Here is an 18,700-nt window from a genome sequence, read left to right as displayed (position 1 = left end):
ATATGAAAAATAACTCCTATGATTGGAGATAATCTAGATTTGTGAACAAGTATTTGGACACACAAATGTTGTATATTTGTTTTAATTTTAAAATATTCGTTTTCATTTTTTACCGTTTTCAAATATTTTTAAATTTTTAAATTTCTTTGTTGATTTATATTTTATAAGAGGCCAACCAATTTCGAAATATTGTTCTTGAATCACGAGAACTTCACTAGAGACATCTATTGATAAGATGAAAAGAAGCTTTTTAGTGGGCAGAAACTCTTTTAATAGTGTGTGAGGTCCAAATCTTGGATTATAATCACATACATGAGAAACGCCAGAAAATATCATTTTTATTTTTATTATTTAACCTTATAATTTGACCGGATAATTTATTTACAACATTTTGAGTGTTGTCAAATACTTGTTCACAAAATCTGGATAATTTCCAATTACAGAAGTTATTTCAGCAGGATTTAACTAACTCCTGTAATTGGAGATAATCCAGATTTTGTGAACAAGTATTTGGACACACTCAAAATGTTGTAAGCTTTTGTTTATTAGTTTTATCACAAATTAATGTTTAATATGATCTCATTTGGGCTCTATCAAAGATTTTACTCTTCATGGCATCTGGTATACAATGTTTTGGCACGTGGATGCCATTTTTTCGTCTCGAAACCATACCTTTATTATGGACAAAATGAGCTTTTCCACCGTAGTGCAATCAATCCTGAAGAGCCGATTCTTACAGATTGCCGATAGATTTTCCTTTAGGTTTATGTCTGGTAAAATTCTTGACCAGTCCAACACAGTTCATTATTTTTGTGTGTAAAAATTCATCATTTTTTTGGATTTGTGGCAGGGGGGTAATCTTGCTGAAATATTCCATTACCATTTGACCTTCGTTTTTGTATCTCTGGTAGTATCTTTTCCTGTAGAATTGGGTGATACTTTTTGCTGTTCATCATCTCAGTCGCTTAAAGAAGCAACCCTGGTCCATTAAACGAGGAAAACCCCCAAAACATTTTTTAGAGGGTGTTGAAAGCACGAGAAAATGTTTTGTTTCAATTAATCTGTTCGATACTGTATGATTGTCTTGAAATGTTTGGAATAGAAGGTCGAGTGTCAGGAGTGTTATTAATCAAACTACTACTTCTCAAGAATTAACGTTTATCGGAGGTTGATCTGATGAACCGATGACCCAATTAACGTAATATATATTTTTAACCTTTACGTAACTGAGAGATTTATTTGTTTTTGCAAAGTTCATCCAATTAGGTTATATTCACTAGAGTCGTGCTCCAACATCGAGCTTCGTGATCCATGGTTTCTTCGTTTATGGAAACGTATTTCATTACGGCAGATATTTTACCGCGATGAAAATCGTATTATCGGGAAGGCTGACTGATGATTAATTATACGGTTAGAATTCTTTCAAACTCATATTGTAAATTAATCTGATTTAAACTAAACTAACCAAAACTGATGCAAAAGCGCTTACTGCAAAAACAGTACAAATAAAAATCTTTAAAAAGTATAAAAAAAGTAAAATTAAAATTATATAAGCTAAAAATATATATGTATAACTGACTACCCTACCATCACGCCGCTTCCACACAGGCAGAGATAATAGAACGCCACACTACTCTGTCTTTGCAAAAATTGTTCGTCACTTCCATGCATCTCCTCATACATACCTGCCAATTATTTTATCTTCTGACCTGTCCGCTTTCAAGTATTTGACACACCTGGTCATGCCAAAATTTCCTCGGTTTTTCTCTGCTTCTTTTTCTAATTACATTCACCTCATAAATTTCTTTTGACTGAGTGCTGTCGAAATGCTATCCCATAAAACGATGTATGATAGATGTTCAAATGCTGAAATTAGGAAATAATGCAAGGCTTACATAAGCATTATCGTTAAAATTAGGGAAGGTGAAAGTAAGATGGTTTGGACGTGTGGAACGAATGAGTGAGGAAAGAACAGTAAATCAAAGTTGTGAGGCGAATGTAGTTAGAAATAGGAGCAGTGGAAAACTTGGTATGATCAAGTATTTCAAATACTTGAGAGTAGTAAGGTCAGAAGTTGGATAAATCGGCGGGTATGTATAAGGAGATGTACGAACGTGGAAGAGGCGAAGACTGTTTGCAAAGACGGGGTGTATTTTTATGCATAAAATTATAAATTTTGAAGTATTGACATTTTACAAAATAAAGTAAAATTTTTCTCATCATTCCTTGGCGCAATTCCACGAAGAAACGAAACATCAAAATCGAAGAATGTTTCATAGGATATATTCTTCTTCTTCTTCTTCTTACCCTTATCCGCACCAAATGGTGCATAGGGCACTGCATCGTATTGACGCAGTGTTATCTTGATCGTTAACAGATGAAGGCAAGGGGATCACTCCTGCGCTTCAGTGACCAGTCCAGGGTAATATTAAATAAATATTAAAATGTTAAATAACTAATATTTATTTTCACCCCCCCTGGGAGTCGAACCCGGGACCTCCAGCTAAACAAGCTAACCATTACACCATGGAGGTGGACACATTACGCATTTTTTTCGATTGTTGCGCGGTATGATCGATAATCCTGAAATTATCCGGAGCATTGGTCTGTATGTTCCCGATAGTTACCTCAAAGAGCGTCGGCATAGATTGTTTCACATTCCTATACACAGGACCAACCTGCCGATGGTTATGCCTGTAGGAAGAACTACCGCTATGTTGAACAATCACATTGGATATTGATCTGTTCTATGTGTCCGAAGGAGATTTCCGAAGCGGGATTCTTCTACACCTTTAACAAGAGTCTTCTTGCTTACTTTTTAATATGTTTTTTTTAATGTATTCGCCCTAAATGTTAGTTTGTAAAGTAAATATTAATTATTGCATAAATTAAATTGAAAATTGAATTGAATTGAATAGGATATATAATAATAAATAATAATAAAACCCTTATCCGCACCCCAATGGTGCATAGGGCACTGCGTCATATAAACGCAGTGTTATCTTGATGGTTTACACATGAAGGAAAGGTGATCAGCCCTCCGCTTCAGGTACCAGTCCAGGGTAATATTGAATAAATATGACTGTGAAAAAATCACTTATATTTATTTTACCCCCCTTGGGAATCGAACCCGGGACCTCCAGAACGGTAGCCGAGCGTGCTGACCATTACACTACGAAGGCGGGTATATACTTACAGGACATAAATAGGATATATACTTACGTAAAAACAAAAGTTAGATACTCTAACTTCCTTATAACATCATAGGTATCGTGCGTGTATTTTCCTTATATTCGATCAAAATTTGTAGATGACAATCGTAATGAACGAGTATATTTATTTATCTGACAGTTTTATCAAAGAAGAAGGATAATTAATCAAAATCTGTTTGATTTATTTTAGTCAGTTTTTCACATCCATGCTAAATCCCACGTTAAAAAAAGAAGATAAAAAATACATCGTATCGTCATTTGGTGATATTTATGGCTTCATTATTTCCTGCGATAAATTCTAATGAGTCATGTAAAAAACTAGTTTTTTTTCAACTTGTTTACTATCCATATAAATTATAAACAACCGCGTCCTTTTTTGTTTTATAAATACAGTAAAACCTCGATATAACGGACTAATAGATAACTCTCCTGCACCGTATAAAAACATATCGCTCACTCCTTTTAAGAACGTCAAAAATCAAAAAACTTGATATTTCAGGAGAACGTTTTTAAAGTTTAAAAATATAATACAATGTATTAAAAATAAATATCAAGCCACTTATAGAACTTTTTACTGTGCAACAGATCTTTTAAGTAAAACCTGAACGTTTTTTCTCCATTTCAAAAATATTTAGTATATTTAAAAAAAATAATTAAACAATACATTTTCTTCAAAATGCAAAAACAACACTTTCTGCCCTGTAGCGGGTAAATATTCAGTTAAAAATATGCCGCTTTTGCTGGGATATAGTACATTTTCTGGGCATTCCGAAAACATGCACAACTGAAAATTGACGATTTTTGATTTATGACGTTCTTGAAAGGAGTGAGCGATATGTTCCCCAGTAATATTTATTTTTTAAATGTGTAATATGTCATTAACAAAAAAATAAAGAAGAAAAAAGTCCCTCTTCAAGCACAAGAGCTCAGTCTCTTTTTTGGAGATGCTTAGCGCAAATGAAATTATTAGATTGTATTTAGCAGAAATGTATAGAAATTGTTTAAAAAAATTCTACCATATAAAAAGTTAAATATATAATTAAGGGAAGGTGGTGTCCATTGAAGCCGAAAGTCCATTACATAAAAATATGTTTAAATTTAATCCTATTTTTTGTTGTTGATGAAAATATGAATACTGTATTTAGATATAAATATACAATACAGAACACAAACAAAATTCTATTTGTTGTCTCGAACACTGGTCGTGAAGTGACGTTGCTGCTAGATATCGACGTGCTTGTTTTCGAAAAAGGAATCAAGGAATCATTGTTTGCACTTTTGAGCCATAATTTGTGATTTATCATGGCCGTCAAAAATTGTTTACTTGCGGCGACACTTAAATTTAAGCACGTATAATATTAACAGAACATTTCGATTTTTTTTTCATATTACTGGATTTTTTGTCCGTTGTTACTCGCTAGATCAAATAGTTCCCGAAATCACCACCGTGTGGCGTTCTCAGTCACCCGATTTGAGTTTTCTTTTTTTTTCTGTCCGCCTCCATAGTGTAATGGTCAGCACGCTGGGTTACCGTACTGGAGGTCCCGGGTTCGATTCCCAGGGGAAGGGGTCAAATAAATATAAGTGATTTTTTCACTCTAATATTTACGCAATATTACCCTGGACCTGAAGCAGAGGGCTGATCACCTTTCCTTCTTGTGTTAACGATCACTGCGTTTATATAATGCAGTGCCCTATGCACCATTGGGGTGCGGATAAGGGTTTGAAGAAGAAGAAGATTTTTTCTTAGGTTGCCCCCGGTTGCTTTCGGTGGTATTCGAAGTTTATTGAGTAGAGGTCCGTTATATCGAAGCTTTACTGTGTGTACATTTAAAAAAAAATGTTTTACATATTTTTCTCTTTCTTACAGATGCCAAGTTTTGGGTTGGTCGCGGAGACAAGCCTTCCCCCCAGGGAATAAGGATTCCCGACGAAAATGGAAGAGTCACTCCTCTGAATAAATATGACAGGAAGACGATCGTTCTCACACTTCCAGGAGTAAGTCAAAACAAAACGATATCTTGAATACTTAATCAACCTTTTCTTAGATTGCTCTAGTTTTTTTTTAATATCTCAAAGAAAATATCTTCTTAATGCCCAGACTTCTTACCTTGATAAATTTCATCATCTTTGTTGAGATATTAATGGAACTTTTTTTGACGTATCTATGTTTATATAAGTAAAGGCTGTCGTTTTTAGATTAAAAATCGACCAATCATAGAAATAGATATTGCCTTTAATAAATATTTTTTAAAAGTTAGGATACGATATTTCTGGGGGTGTCCAAATCTTTGTTCATAAATCTTAGGAGTTATTTTTATATTTTCACATCTCAACGTAGATGATATATAAATATAGAAATCTGAGTATTTACAGGGTTAACGACCTGTCTTAGGCTGGTTAAGTAATTACTTTGCACACTTGTAACTTCACCATTTTACCCATGATTGACACATTACTTCACCAGCTTACGACAGTTCGTAAGCCCAGTAAATACCCATATTTCCATATTCTTCTTCATCTATGTTAAGCTGTCAAAATATATGTAAAATAACTCCTAAGTGCAGAAACCCATATTTAACAAAAAAAAATTTTTCTTCTAAATAATAAAACTATTTTTATTTTAATTCTTCATAGGACCTGACAGTATTTGACATTGGACATTTCGGCGTTTGGTGCGAAGCCTTCACCGTAGATTTTGGACACATTAAAATCCCTGAATTGGCCAACGTTCCACCCTCACTGAAAATGCTTGGCGTCAGCCCACAGGTAAGGAAAAGCATTCATTTTATTCTAAATTAAATCTCGTAATTAGTTTTTAAATGTTGACACGTGTTTCGACCATGACTCGTCTGATTTGTTATAAATATATTTATTCTAATATTTTGTTTTTACATAATCATAGGTACATTTTATTTTTGGTTTTTAATCTTTTTTTTGCGTACATATACATTTTAAATAATACGAGTTTGTTAAACGTAGATTAAGATTCTAATTTTATTTTATTTTATTTTATTTTTGGTATAGAGAGTTTTGTAATAAAACATCGATATCGAGACCATCTCTATAACTACGGTATTATTTGTTTACAAGCTTACACGCAAAAAAGCTTATCTCCATAGATCAATTTATTTATTTTCATATTCAACATGGCATTTTATTATCACTGCAGCCTAAATCGTGCAATTATTAAAGATTATTTAAACTAGTTAAATCATTAATATTTTTTTAAATAGTTTGATTTCCCCGTCGATGGGGTTGGTAGCTATGAAACCCCCTAAGAGATGATGTACTTATTCAAGTATTTTAAAAAACATTTTCACTTGCTAAAAGCTTAATCCTGGGTAATTATGACGTGTATTTACTGTGTCGGCTGGTAGGCCCGGCACTTTTCTACAAGGGAACGGAGAATAATATGCCTTTATTAATTTACAAACGTGTATTTTCCTATTCCATTTCTGTAAGTGTCTTAGAGCTAGATCTTGCTAGATTCGGCGCCTATTTTCAGGGCCCTTTAATACTGAAATTGTCTTGTATTTTTTTTATTTATTATTAATTCAAAAGTCTTGACGAAATTACATAACCTGTAAAGAAATTTTAAATGTGATAAGTTTATTTTTCAAACTTTTTTTCCTTTAGCTGGAACTTTAGAGCTGTCAAAAACTTGGTCCGACCTAATACCCTAGAAATACGATATGCGTTTCAAATTTCGTACTTTAAAAAAAAAAGTATCAATTTTTTATTATACTTAAAAAAGTAAATAAATGAAACTTTTTGTTGTTATAAAGTCGCAAAAAATTTGTATTTTTTAAAGATACACTTCACTAAAATATGATACAAAAATACTTTTTTCTTCTTCACATTTTCTCAGATTTTTATTTCATATTTCATGAAATAACTGAACGAAAAGCGGTCAGAATTCAATTTATAAATTCACTAAGCCATTTCGTTCGTCTATTGCCAGCCTTATACTATAGTACATCATGTCAACAAAAGTAACAAAACATAAACCAACCAAGCCACAATATCTCATAACAATTCTCTTGTTATTAAAGCGTGGATGGTAAACAGACTGCGAATAATGAATTCTGTAGAAGAGTAAAAAAAAACAGTGAAAATGTGTATTACTGCTAGTCCGTGGTAAAATTTATTGCGTACTATTAACCCCTTGGTGCCAAAGATTTGCTTTACAAATATAAAAAAAAAACTTAAATAACTAGAGCGTTAAATAATGTCACAGTATGTACTCTGTTAAAGGCTGAGAAATTGTTATCATAAAATTGAATTTTGAATTAGATTTTTCATGAAAAGTTGAATTTGCATAGTATTTGTAGAATGCTTTTGAGAGATGTACATTCGATTTAATTTTATAGACTTCGTATGCAAATGAGGTTGCAAGTGAAAACTTTCGTATGATTGAGCTCAAATTTATGTTAATAGTTAATTTTATATCGCTTTCAATTAATCTTAATTTGTTTTTTATAATTATTTTTTTAGACGATGAACGATATCAAATTGGATTGAACTTGAATTCTACGAATTAAATTGATTCTCTAAAAGTTGTTTAGTTGATATTCCAAAATACGACTTTTATAAACTCAACTTCAATTTATTTCAAATATAAAATTACACAAAAAAATAATTGGTGACACTTAAAAATCGCTAAAAATAGCATGAAAATAAAAACACCAGTTATAACTTTTTTCAAAAGTGCAGAGTGATATTTTTCGTTTTTAATCCATTTGCACCGAGTAGACATATTTACATACAACAGAGACTAACAATCAATAGCATTTTGGCGATATCTATGCTAAATTTTAAAATAAAGTTATTTTCAATTAAATAACTTCATGTTTAGTTGGATTTAACAAAAAATTGTTCACCCAAAAATATTACACTACCATTTCTACTTAAATTAGTTATATATTAAAAATTATCACTGGGGTTTAATAAAGTTTACATGTTTTTAAAAAAATGATTACGAGAAATAGTTTTGATCTTCTTCTTCTTCATCTTCTTGCTCAATGCTGAGCGTCGTGGTCTTCTGGAATGTCAGGCACTTGGTGCACAAGTCCTCTCCATTCTTCCCGGTCCTGGGCCAACTTAATGGCAGCGTTTAGCGAGGATCCGGTTAATTCCTTTATTTGGTCTGTCCATCTTGTTGGAGACCGTCCTCTTGCCCGCTTGCTTTCAACTGTACCTGTTACTACCAGTTTTTCAAGATAGTTTTGATATTTAGATTAAAAACAATTTGTAGATCTGTTTTTGCAGAAATACGGGCATTAACGTGTTAGACCTACTATTGGAAGCCAAGTGGAAATGAGCTGGCAACCGTAAAATATATTTTTCGCTACCTTTTTTAATTCAAATACAATTTTCTGTGTCATTATCAGTATCGCGATATTGTTTTTTTTTCACAGTTCGTCCAAGTCAATTTATACATAGGTTTTTTTAAATGTTTTTATTTACGATGAAATTAGAATATATAATAACCAATGGTATTTTTAGCATAATATTTAAGTTTTGAACTTGAAAATCAATATTTGTATTCTATATACATATATATTTTTAACACGCCTTTTTAAGGGTATTTCTAGCCTACATATAACATTCAAAGGCTAAATATAATTATATATAAGGGTTAATCAATCCATTCGAATTTATACCAAAATAAAAAAATAATCCTCCACTTTATTTTACAAAAATGTAAGTATTTAACCACTCGCGAGATTAAAATCTAACCAGTTTCATGATATATCCATCTCTTCGTCAGGACAATCACTATACCAGCAAGCAAACAATATCGGGATTATCTTTAATTATAGGAGTTATTTTTCAATTTTTTTTTTTTCATAAATATTATTAAAAATCACTCCTATAATTGGAGATAATCCAGATTTGTGAACAAGTATTTGGACATACTCAAAATGTTGAAAATAAATTATCTGGTCAAATTATAAGCTTAAATAAATAATTAAAATGAATATAATATTCTCTGGCGTTTATCATGTGTGTGATTATAATCCAGGATTCAGACCTCATATACTGAAAGAAAATAGTTTCTGCTCAGTAAAAAGCTTCTTTTCATCTCACCAATACATGTCTCTAGTGAAGTTCTAGTGATTCAAGAACAACGTTTAAAAATTGATTCATATATATATAACTTCCAAGAATTTGAGTAGTGTGGTTGTCAATAATTGATAGAATTGGTGAATGTTACGCGTGTGTAAAGGGATCATTTAAACCAGCCTATGACGGTCGTCAGCCCCATAAATGCCCAGACTTCCATATTCTTCTTCATCTTTGATAAGATGTCAAAAAATAATAAGTAAAACTTTAAATAAAAATGGATGGATTTTACCACAAAGTGACTGTCGTATCAATTAATGAAATTATATTGTTTACACTATTGAAGCCGATGTCTGTAATTATTGTAATTTATCCCACCCCATACGATATTGTGTCATATTGTAAAATTTATACTAAAAACGAGAATCTTCAGTTTATATTTTGATGCCTGTAAATCGAAATACTGTAAGTGGTGTTAATGGTACTTATAGAAACGTATTTGGCTACTTCGCATTACATAATTTCGCCATTACAGCTCACGTCTGAAGAGTCTATATTACCATACTGTAGATTAATCTACAGTCATGGACAAAATTATCAGACCGTCTTTAATATTAGTTTAAAAAAATGTTTTCTCTTTATAAAGAAATTTAAAAAATTTACTTGTTGAAATTATTATAAGAATATTCAGCCTTCTTAGTATGTTTTTGGTGACAGATTATTGGTTTAGCAAATAAGTTGCGCCTAATTAAGGGTTTTAAAAAGTTTATTAAAAAATAACATACAAATATGTTAAAATATTATACATGTTTTCAATTTTTTTATTGAGTATTTTAAACAAAATATTAAATTACGTTAAATGTTACCCGGGTTTAAAGATTTTTATTGCGAATAATCGTATGTTTGACTTTAAGGCAATATTCGCAAACGCAGAATTCACTCTACCAGAGACCACCAGATAGGTCACATGTTTGTTCACGCCCGATTTTTTTAAGGAATGTATACTGGATATTTTTTTGTTTGTAGAATATGGATAGAAAAAATATTTGTAAAATTTACCTTTTACCTTTCAATAACTCTTCTTTTCAAAACGATATATTTATTTCGAGGAAAAGCTTAATACTTACATATATATAATACAAAAACGGTATGTTAAGAAAAAAAAAACAGTTACGTTTTTTTTCTTAAATGATTTTGAGAAAATTAAGTTGCGACTTAAGGAATACTTAACGGAACGGGGCTACTTGAACTTTGATGTGTTACTTGAGCCCAGTACAAAAATGAAATTAGATCTGTATTTGCTCTATAATAATGAACGTATCAACATGATTCATTGTTTCCCTGACATGTGACACTTATTGTCACGGTACGTTCATTATTGTAGACCAAATACAGATTTAATTTTTTTTTGTACTGGGCTCAAGTAACACATCAAAGTTCAAGTAACCCCGTTCTACGGTACGTTAAATGTTACATAGGTTTAAAGAAAATAAAGTTGCGGGCTGTTGATTACTGGGCGTTAAAAGAAAAGGTTAGTCAAGACCGATCACAAAGTTGCGGTCTTTCGACTATCCCGTTTTAATCAATGAGATATCAATTGAAACGTTTTAAAAATAGCTCAAATTTGAAAGTGAGTGGTAACATTGGTTCTCGATTGTATTATTAAATTCAATTACTGCAATCGTTGTTACGTGCGAAAATTGGGTAATCTTATTCCCACACATTATACACAAATATGGATAGCTTTTTTTTTGATTGGATGAATTGATCTATGTTAAGCATTAATCTGATAAATGATCGAGAATTTCAAGATGATTTTATTACCCGCAGAACGCCCAAAATATGTAATATAAAATAGTTAATCTGTTTAAATGTTAATTTCAGCGTTTCTCAATTAAATGTAGTTTAGGAACCTTTGATATATTAAAAAGTGCCTTGATTATTTTAGTAAATGGGAAAAATAGAGTTCTCCGTGTGATTTTGAATTGAGTCAAATTTACGAGAATGTTCTTCCCGGTAGAACATCATATGTGACAATTTGAAGATTTTTTTATAGGTGTATCGTTCTTTTTGTATTAAAGAAGATGAAAGTCTTAGTATCCCAGGGCTTACGACCTGCCATTTGGCTGGCTTAAGCGATCACTTTAAACACTTCTTATCTGTTTCTTCTGAATATATTATCACTTTTTTTATCACTTATATATATATATATATATATATATATATATATATATAATATATATATATATATATATATATATATATATATATATATATATATTTATATATATATATATATATATATATATATATATATATATATATATATTTATATATATATATATATATATATATATATATATATATTTATATATATATATATATATATATATATATATATATATATATATATATATATATATATATATATATTTATATATATATATATATATATATATATATATATATATATATATATATATATATATATATATATATATATATATATATTTATATATATATATATATATATATATATATATATATATATATATATATATATATATATATATATATATATAAATATATATAAACATATTTATATATATATAAATATATATAAATATTTGTTGGAAGATATTGCTTCTTAACAATAAGCCCATTAATTTACTTTTATTCTGCAGAAGAAACTTAATGAATGAAAAAATATTATTTCTCATTTAAGTTTAACATAGTAAATTTATAGAAATAATACTTAGATTAGAAATGGATAGATTCTATCACAATGTGACTGCCAAATCACTTAATGTTAACATAATTTCATTAATTGATTCGGCTTGTGATAATATCCATTTTCAATTGTCACTTTGTGGTAATATCCATTTTCAATTTAAGTTTAATCTGGTAAATACCACTATTTCTAACAATAGCGGTATTTACCAAGTAAAACTTAATAACTTAGCGGTATTTACCAAGTAACTCTTCTGAATATATTATCACTTTTTTTATCACTTATATATATATATATATATATATATATATATATATATATATATATATATTTATATATATATATATATATATATATATATATATATATATATATATATATATATATATATATATATATATATATATATATATATATATATATATATATATATATATATAATATATATATATATATATATATATATATATATATATATATAAATATTTATATATATATATATATATATATATATATATATATATATATATATATATATATATATATATATATATATATATATATATATATATATATATATATATATATATATATATATATATATATATATATATATATATATATATATATATATATATATATATATATATATAAATATATATAAACATATTTATATATATATAAATATATATAAATATTTGTTGGAAGATATTGCTTCTTAACAATAAGCCCATTAATTTACTTTTATTCTGCAGAAGAAACTTAATGAATGAAAAAATATTATTTCTCATTTAAGTTTAACATAGTAAATTTATAGAAATAATACTTAGATTAGAAATGGATAGATTCTATCACAATGTGACTGCCAAATCACTTAATGTTAACATAATTTCATTAATTGATTCGGCTTGTGATAATATCCATTTTCAATTGTCACTTTGTGGTAATATCCATTTTCAATTTAAGTTTAATCTGGTAAATACCACTATTTCTAACAATAGCGGTATTTACCAAGTAAAACTTAAATTAACAATAAACAAATACAAGTATGTGAGGATAAATCCTCGTGAGATGGGTATACTAGATATTATTATATTGTACGGCACGTTAAAACCTTGATTCCAATTCGGTGCATTGGAAATTACTGCAATATGTTGGCTTATAAATATAATATATAAACCCATCCACCTTTTGTATTTACAGTCTTGCGTCATTTTAATGTCAAGCGATTTTGCATTTAGGTTTTTTTTGTACGTTATGAAACCAGTTTGCCATCTCAGCGGAGTTGAAAGTGTTCACGTAACAGCGTATTATAGATTCACGATCTATGGCCGACGAAGTTCTCAAAAACAATGGCGGCGTTATCCGAAATATCTGTCGGGATTTTCGACGCTTTGTTGCCCATTGTTTATTGACGGGCATAATAACTAATATGCATAATAAGACGTCTTTTTCCGTCTTAAAATATCTCCAGAACTTTCTTCTGCGATCCGCGAACGTAATAAGCTAAATGATTGATTGTATTTGATGTAGGTGTTTATTGTATAATGTGATCTGAAAAGATTTTATAATACACAAAAATTTTATGCATACATTAATGATTTGTGTAGGGAAAAGTCTTGTATAATCGGACAGATTTTAATGCCAGACAAACAAAAAGTGTATATTTTAAATAAAAATACATTCCCCGCAACTAATTGTGTATAGATGCTCCATTGTAGAGGAAGTAGGTATGTCATTAAAATCATATTTAGTATAAATTACACAAAGGTAAGATGTTTTATGCTAAGTGATAAGTCAGGGTAAAGTACTTACAAACATTTTCATTGCAGTATTATTATTTTTATTTTATAGACCTTGTCTAAAAAAACCTTAAATATTTCGGGAGTTAAAATTATGCTTAAAATTTATCACGTCACAAATTTACAAATTTTCTCAAAAATTATATGCATGCGAGGCGTTAATATGTTTGAATAAAAAAAATCGTTATTTTTTTAACCCCTATATGCATCGAGATGGTGCATGGAGCACGTTCATCGGATGAAATGGGTGTAAAATTGATTATATTTGAAAAATATGAAGGCAAATAAATTTTCCCGAGCTCCAGATACAACAATCTAGGTATGGAATTTATAAGCTAGGATATAGATGACGTAAATGAAGAAATTTAGGAAAAAGGATAATAGTGAGTGGTCATTTTGCAAATCTGTATTTTTTTAGTTTGCTCAAGGAATTATACTAATGGTAAGGCTAAATATAAAAATTAAATATATATTTTTTAATTATCTGACAGTAAGTGTCTTTTTTAAAAAACAACAGCAAAATAATATTTTATAAGATATATTTATTATTTTCAACGTATTTGCCTAACCAAGTCACACACAAAATTTTCATAAATTGAAAAATATTTAAAAAAAAAAATCGTGTCTCGTCTTATAAGACATCCCTGCGTGAATTTGCAGCTAATGGAAATCTTCGGAAAAGGATATGAATAATCACTTACGATTACTTAGATAAAACTAGTATAAGTTCGGCTGCTTGGAAGATATTTCTTCTTTTCGTAAAGCCCGCTAAAAAAATAATTACAATAACATAGTACATAATTTTTAATGTGAGTATTCATTAGTTAAGTCTAAGCATTCCTTAATTCTAAAATTTTTACTTTAATTTTGCACCAAATATTCAATTGGTTTTCAAAATCGACAAAAAAGGTCTTTATAAGTTTTGTATTGCAACAGTTTAGAGTAGGTATGTATAATCTTATGTTTGAAATTATTATAGAATTCGCGTCACAAAACGTCGAGCCAAACTCGACAAAGGAGTTGGCGTAATAAATGCGATGTCGAGTCACACTCGACATAGGAGTGGTAAGAGTTAACTTGCAGAACACTTGACATAGGAGTGGTAAGAATTAACTTGCAGAACAGTAAAATAGGTACATTGCTAACTTGTTCAAGTATTTGAAAAATTCACGCTTTCACCCATTGACAAGCATCTTCCTACATACACATGCAAATTATATTTTATGTAAATATTAAAATCAAACACTGGTTTTTCAGGGTCTACTTAGTTGTATATTTTATATTTAAAAACAAAAAAGTAATATTCGTGACAATATATATTGAAAGCTGTCCCACCGCATTCCAAGATCTGATACAGAAGCATCTAGGCTTCCTGACAGACCTTCTCTTGCAAAGCAATTTCATCAAATACTTGAAAAAGACAATAGTTTCGTCTAGTTAGGGCATTATCAAACTACTGCAGCTTGATTTTAATATTTAATATATAAGTTATGGAGTTCTACAAATTAAACGCCAGTTCAATAAACACATGCAAAATAATTATAAATATTGTAATAAAACAACAAAAAAAAGATGATTTTTTTTATACAAAACAAACAATCCATGTTTTTTAATCTTAAGTAATCTTTATATGGTGTGTAAGCGCGGCTTTAAGCAATGGAAAGGTTTTAGGGGGTAAACTATTGAAATTATTTTAATTAATGAAAAGTAAGTCATATCCCTTCATGACAAGTCGTGAGGGTTCTCTCCCGTCGGGTCCTTCTTGTTCCAAACCTCTGCCTTATCCCGCTTTACCTTATGTCACTGCCATCTCTGAGAGCATCCATTTTTCTGTTGTTACAGAAAAGAAACCAGGAGCTCCTTTCCTCCACTTCTCAGGCCGTGCACACGAGCTCGTCCGGTACCAGGTACCAGAGCCAAGGCAACCTCAAGGCGACCACCTACCGGCCACCCTCTTCTCGCTTCCTTAATAGCGCCTTAGCCAGCTTGGAGCAGACCTCCGGGAGATTCCAGGCACCCCTGAACGTCAACGATGCCAACTTCCAGCTCGTTTACCCTGTAGCCCCTTCGGCCATCCATCGCAGGGCTGACGACTTCCGACCTCCTCAAGCCCAGCAACTGGCCGGAAACGGCTTCGACACCTACAAGCAAACAGACAACCAAAGAGAAGAAAAGTCTCTCATCCAAGCTTCCAGAGAAGTTTACGTCAACCACGAACCTCCACAGGACGGAAGAGCGTTCTACAACCAGTACCAGCAGTTGCAATACGTTCAACCTCAGCAGCTGCAATACAATCAGCAGCTGATAGCGCAACAGAGGCAACTGCTGCAGAATCAGCCACAATACATTGCCCAGCAACCCGCCCCCCAGTTGCTGCAGAACCAGCCGCAGTACCAGAGACAATACGACTCTCAGTTTGCCACAGTTCCTCAGCAATCCCTAAACCAGAACTACTATAATCCCCAATACCAGGCGCAAGCCAGATCCTTTAACATCCTCCCGGGTGGCCTTGAAAGGAGACGATATGACCTTGACCTTGGCAAAGATCAGAATAGATATTCGTTCAACACGGGCGATCCCAACACCAATTCGTACGTGCAATACTCCTAGACCGAGCGTAAACAAACGGTAGAATTATGCAAATGGCATTGGCATATAATGAAGGCCCCACCTCATTCATGCTAATTTTACAGCTATTTCTTCGAAGTATTTTTTATAATTTTAATTACACGCATATTTTTATTTATATTAATCAAAGCCATAACCAAACACTGACAATCTGGCACATTTGTTATAGATTGACCAATAGGTTTATGTGGGTTACTTTAGCCGACGAAAAAAGCTTTGATAGAGCATACTCGACTCCAAACAAAGGTTTGAGTGGCTCCAGTATGAGTGAAGCTACGTTCGAGTATATTAAGTACAAATTATCAGAGCATCGGTGAACTGCTATGAATTGTCATCGCCCATAAACAAACTGACCGATTGAAACATTCAAAGATGTATGTATGTTATGCATAGTATCACTTGCACAATAGCAAACGGATCCCCAAGAGATTATATCAGGATTTTAGCTATCGTATAGTTGCTATTACTCAAACAAGTGAATGTGTATTATACGTAGTATCACTTATACTAAAGCGATCGAAGGTATTTCGAGAACATCGCGAAGATATAAAATATATTATTTTATATATTCGAGTTGGCCGCTTTCTTTGGTTTGATTTTTTTACCAGGAGATTTAAGTAATATATAAACATGTATTTTTTTTAAATTATCTTATAATTAGGGCCATTTCTAGGGGTACGCGATAGGTGTGACCGCACAGGGCCCCGCGCTTGGATAAAGTATTTTTTTAAATTATTTTTAGTTTCGTTTGTAATTGAGCATAAAATCCTCCAGCTTTTTTAAAAACATTTTTTGGATCCTGAAAAATCTTTAAAACGTGAAAAATTCTCACCGACTTCTTACCCTTACACAGATGATTTAAATAATATTTGGACTTTTGAAAAATTTATCTTAATTTCAGAAGCAAGGCACTGCTTATAAGATGCTTATGTCAACGAATGCGTATAAATTATCATTAGTTTACCTAAGCTTTAGCTTACTGCCTTTTCAGTTAGATCATCAAAAATATATGTGGAGATGAATTTACATAATAAATTATATTTTTATATGTTATTTTTTATTATGTTTAGAATATCGCCGCTTAATAACCCCGAAATCGATAGCTTTTCATTAAATTATGCAGTAATTATTCAACCATTGAAAGTAAGAAGTTAGACTATGAATTGCTCACTCCATTCTATAACGTCATATATCAAAAAACTTGATTTTTCAGGCGATCGTTTTTAAAGTTTAAAAATTTAATAAAATGTTTTAAAAATAAATATTAAGCCACTTATTGAACATTTTACTGTGCAACAGATCTTTTAAAGTAAAACCTAAATGTTTTTTCTCCATTTGAAAAATATTAAGTATATTTAAAAATATAATTAAACAATACCTTTTCTTCAAAATGCAAAAACAACACTTACTGCCCTGTAGCGGGTAAATATTATGTTAAAAATATGCCGCTTTTGCTGGGATATAGTACATTATTTGGGCATTCCGAAAACATGCCCAACTGAAAATTGACGATTTTTGATATATGACGTTGTTGAAAGGAGTGAGCGAAATATGTTTCCATCTAGCGAAACGATAAACTTATTTGGTGACTTTTGAAATGGTATTTTGGTAACTTTCTAAAATGTATTATAATATTTACATATTGTTTAGAAGGTATTTATATTTCCTTTATCGGATATGCATTTTTTACAAAACAAACCTGACTCAACATAAAATCACGTCATCTTATCGTATGTTCGTTTATTACTTTTAAAATTGCTTAAATATTTTCTATTATAGCAGTTTTTCTTAATGTATGTATATCAAACTCATAATATCTCAAATACGATATACTTACTACATCAATGAAGCACTCTGCAGCTTAGTTCAACACGGTAGTGAAAACTTTGTATATGCAAACAAAATATGCAAGTGTCTTTTATATAATTTTAAAACTAACGGATATGCGACAATATTGTCATATTCCATAATATGACAGTGTGCAAATATTTATATAAGAACTCAGAATCCCAACATTCATGAGAGTATTACATGTGAACACTGTTAATGCACGCCTGCATCCGCATTCACGAATCCTGTCAAAATTTGACCTTGGAACGAAAAATTCCCATATGGAAAATATGTTAAATCGGTTCTCACCCTCTATTTGGTATCCTCTCCCCGTTAAAATCTGGCTTTACTATTAGTTTTTGACACATACTAAATGTTGAGGTAAATATTGAGTGTTTTTTTTAAACTTGAAAATATGATTTTGACCG

At 30.6% G+C, this 18,700-nt stretch overlaps 1 protein-coding gene across 1 annotated transcript in view; it reads left to right on the top strand.

Annotated features, from left to right (window-relative positions):
- The window catches only part of LOC148310260 (protein Skeletor, isoforms D/E-like), a 99,038-nt gene that overhangs the window by 60,757 nt on the left and 19,581 nt on the right, over window positions 1–18,700 (top strand). Inside the window, exons 5-6 of the mRNA XM_088258674.1 lie at window positions 5,083–5,210; window positions 5,850–5,981. Of these exons, the coding sequence (XP_088114800.1) occupies window positions 5,083–5,210; window positions 5,850–5,981 (260 nt within the window). The remainder of the gene's footprint in view (window positions 1–5,082; window positions 5,211–5,849; window positions 5,982–18,700) is intronic.

Source organism: Brachycentrus maculatus, unplaced genomic scaffold (assembly GCF_059751285.1).
Source record: "Brachycentrus maculatus isolate JH-2025_06_01 unplaced genomic scaffold, ASM5975128v1 h1tg000102l, whole genome shotgun sequence".
Lineage (NCBI taxonomy): Eukaryota > Metazoa > Arthropoda > Insecta > Trichoptera > Brachycentridae > Brachycentrus > Brachycentrus maculatus.
The sequence above is the reverse complement of the archived record's forward strand: the minus strand, read 5'-3'. Positions and strand labels throughout refer to the sequence as shown.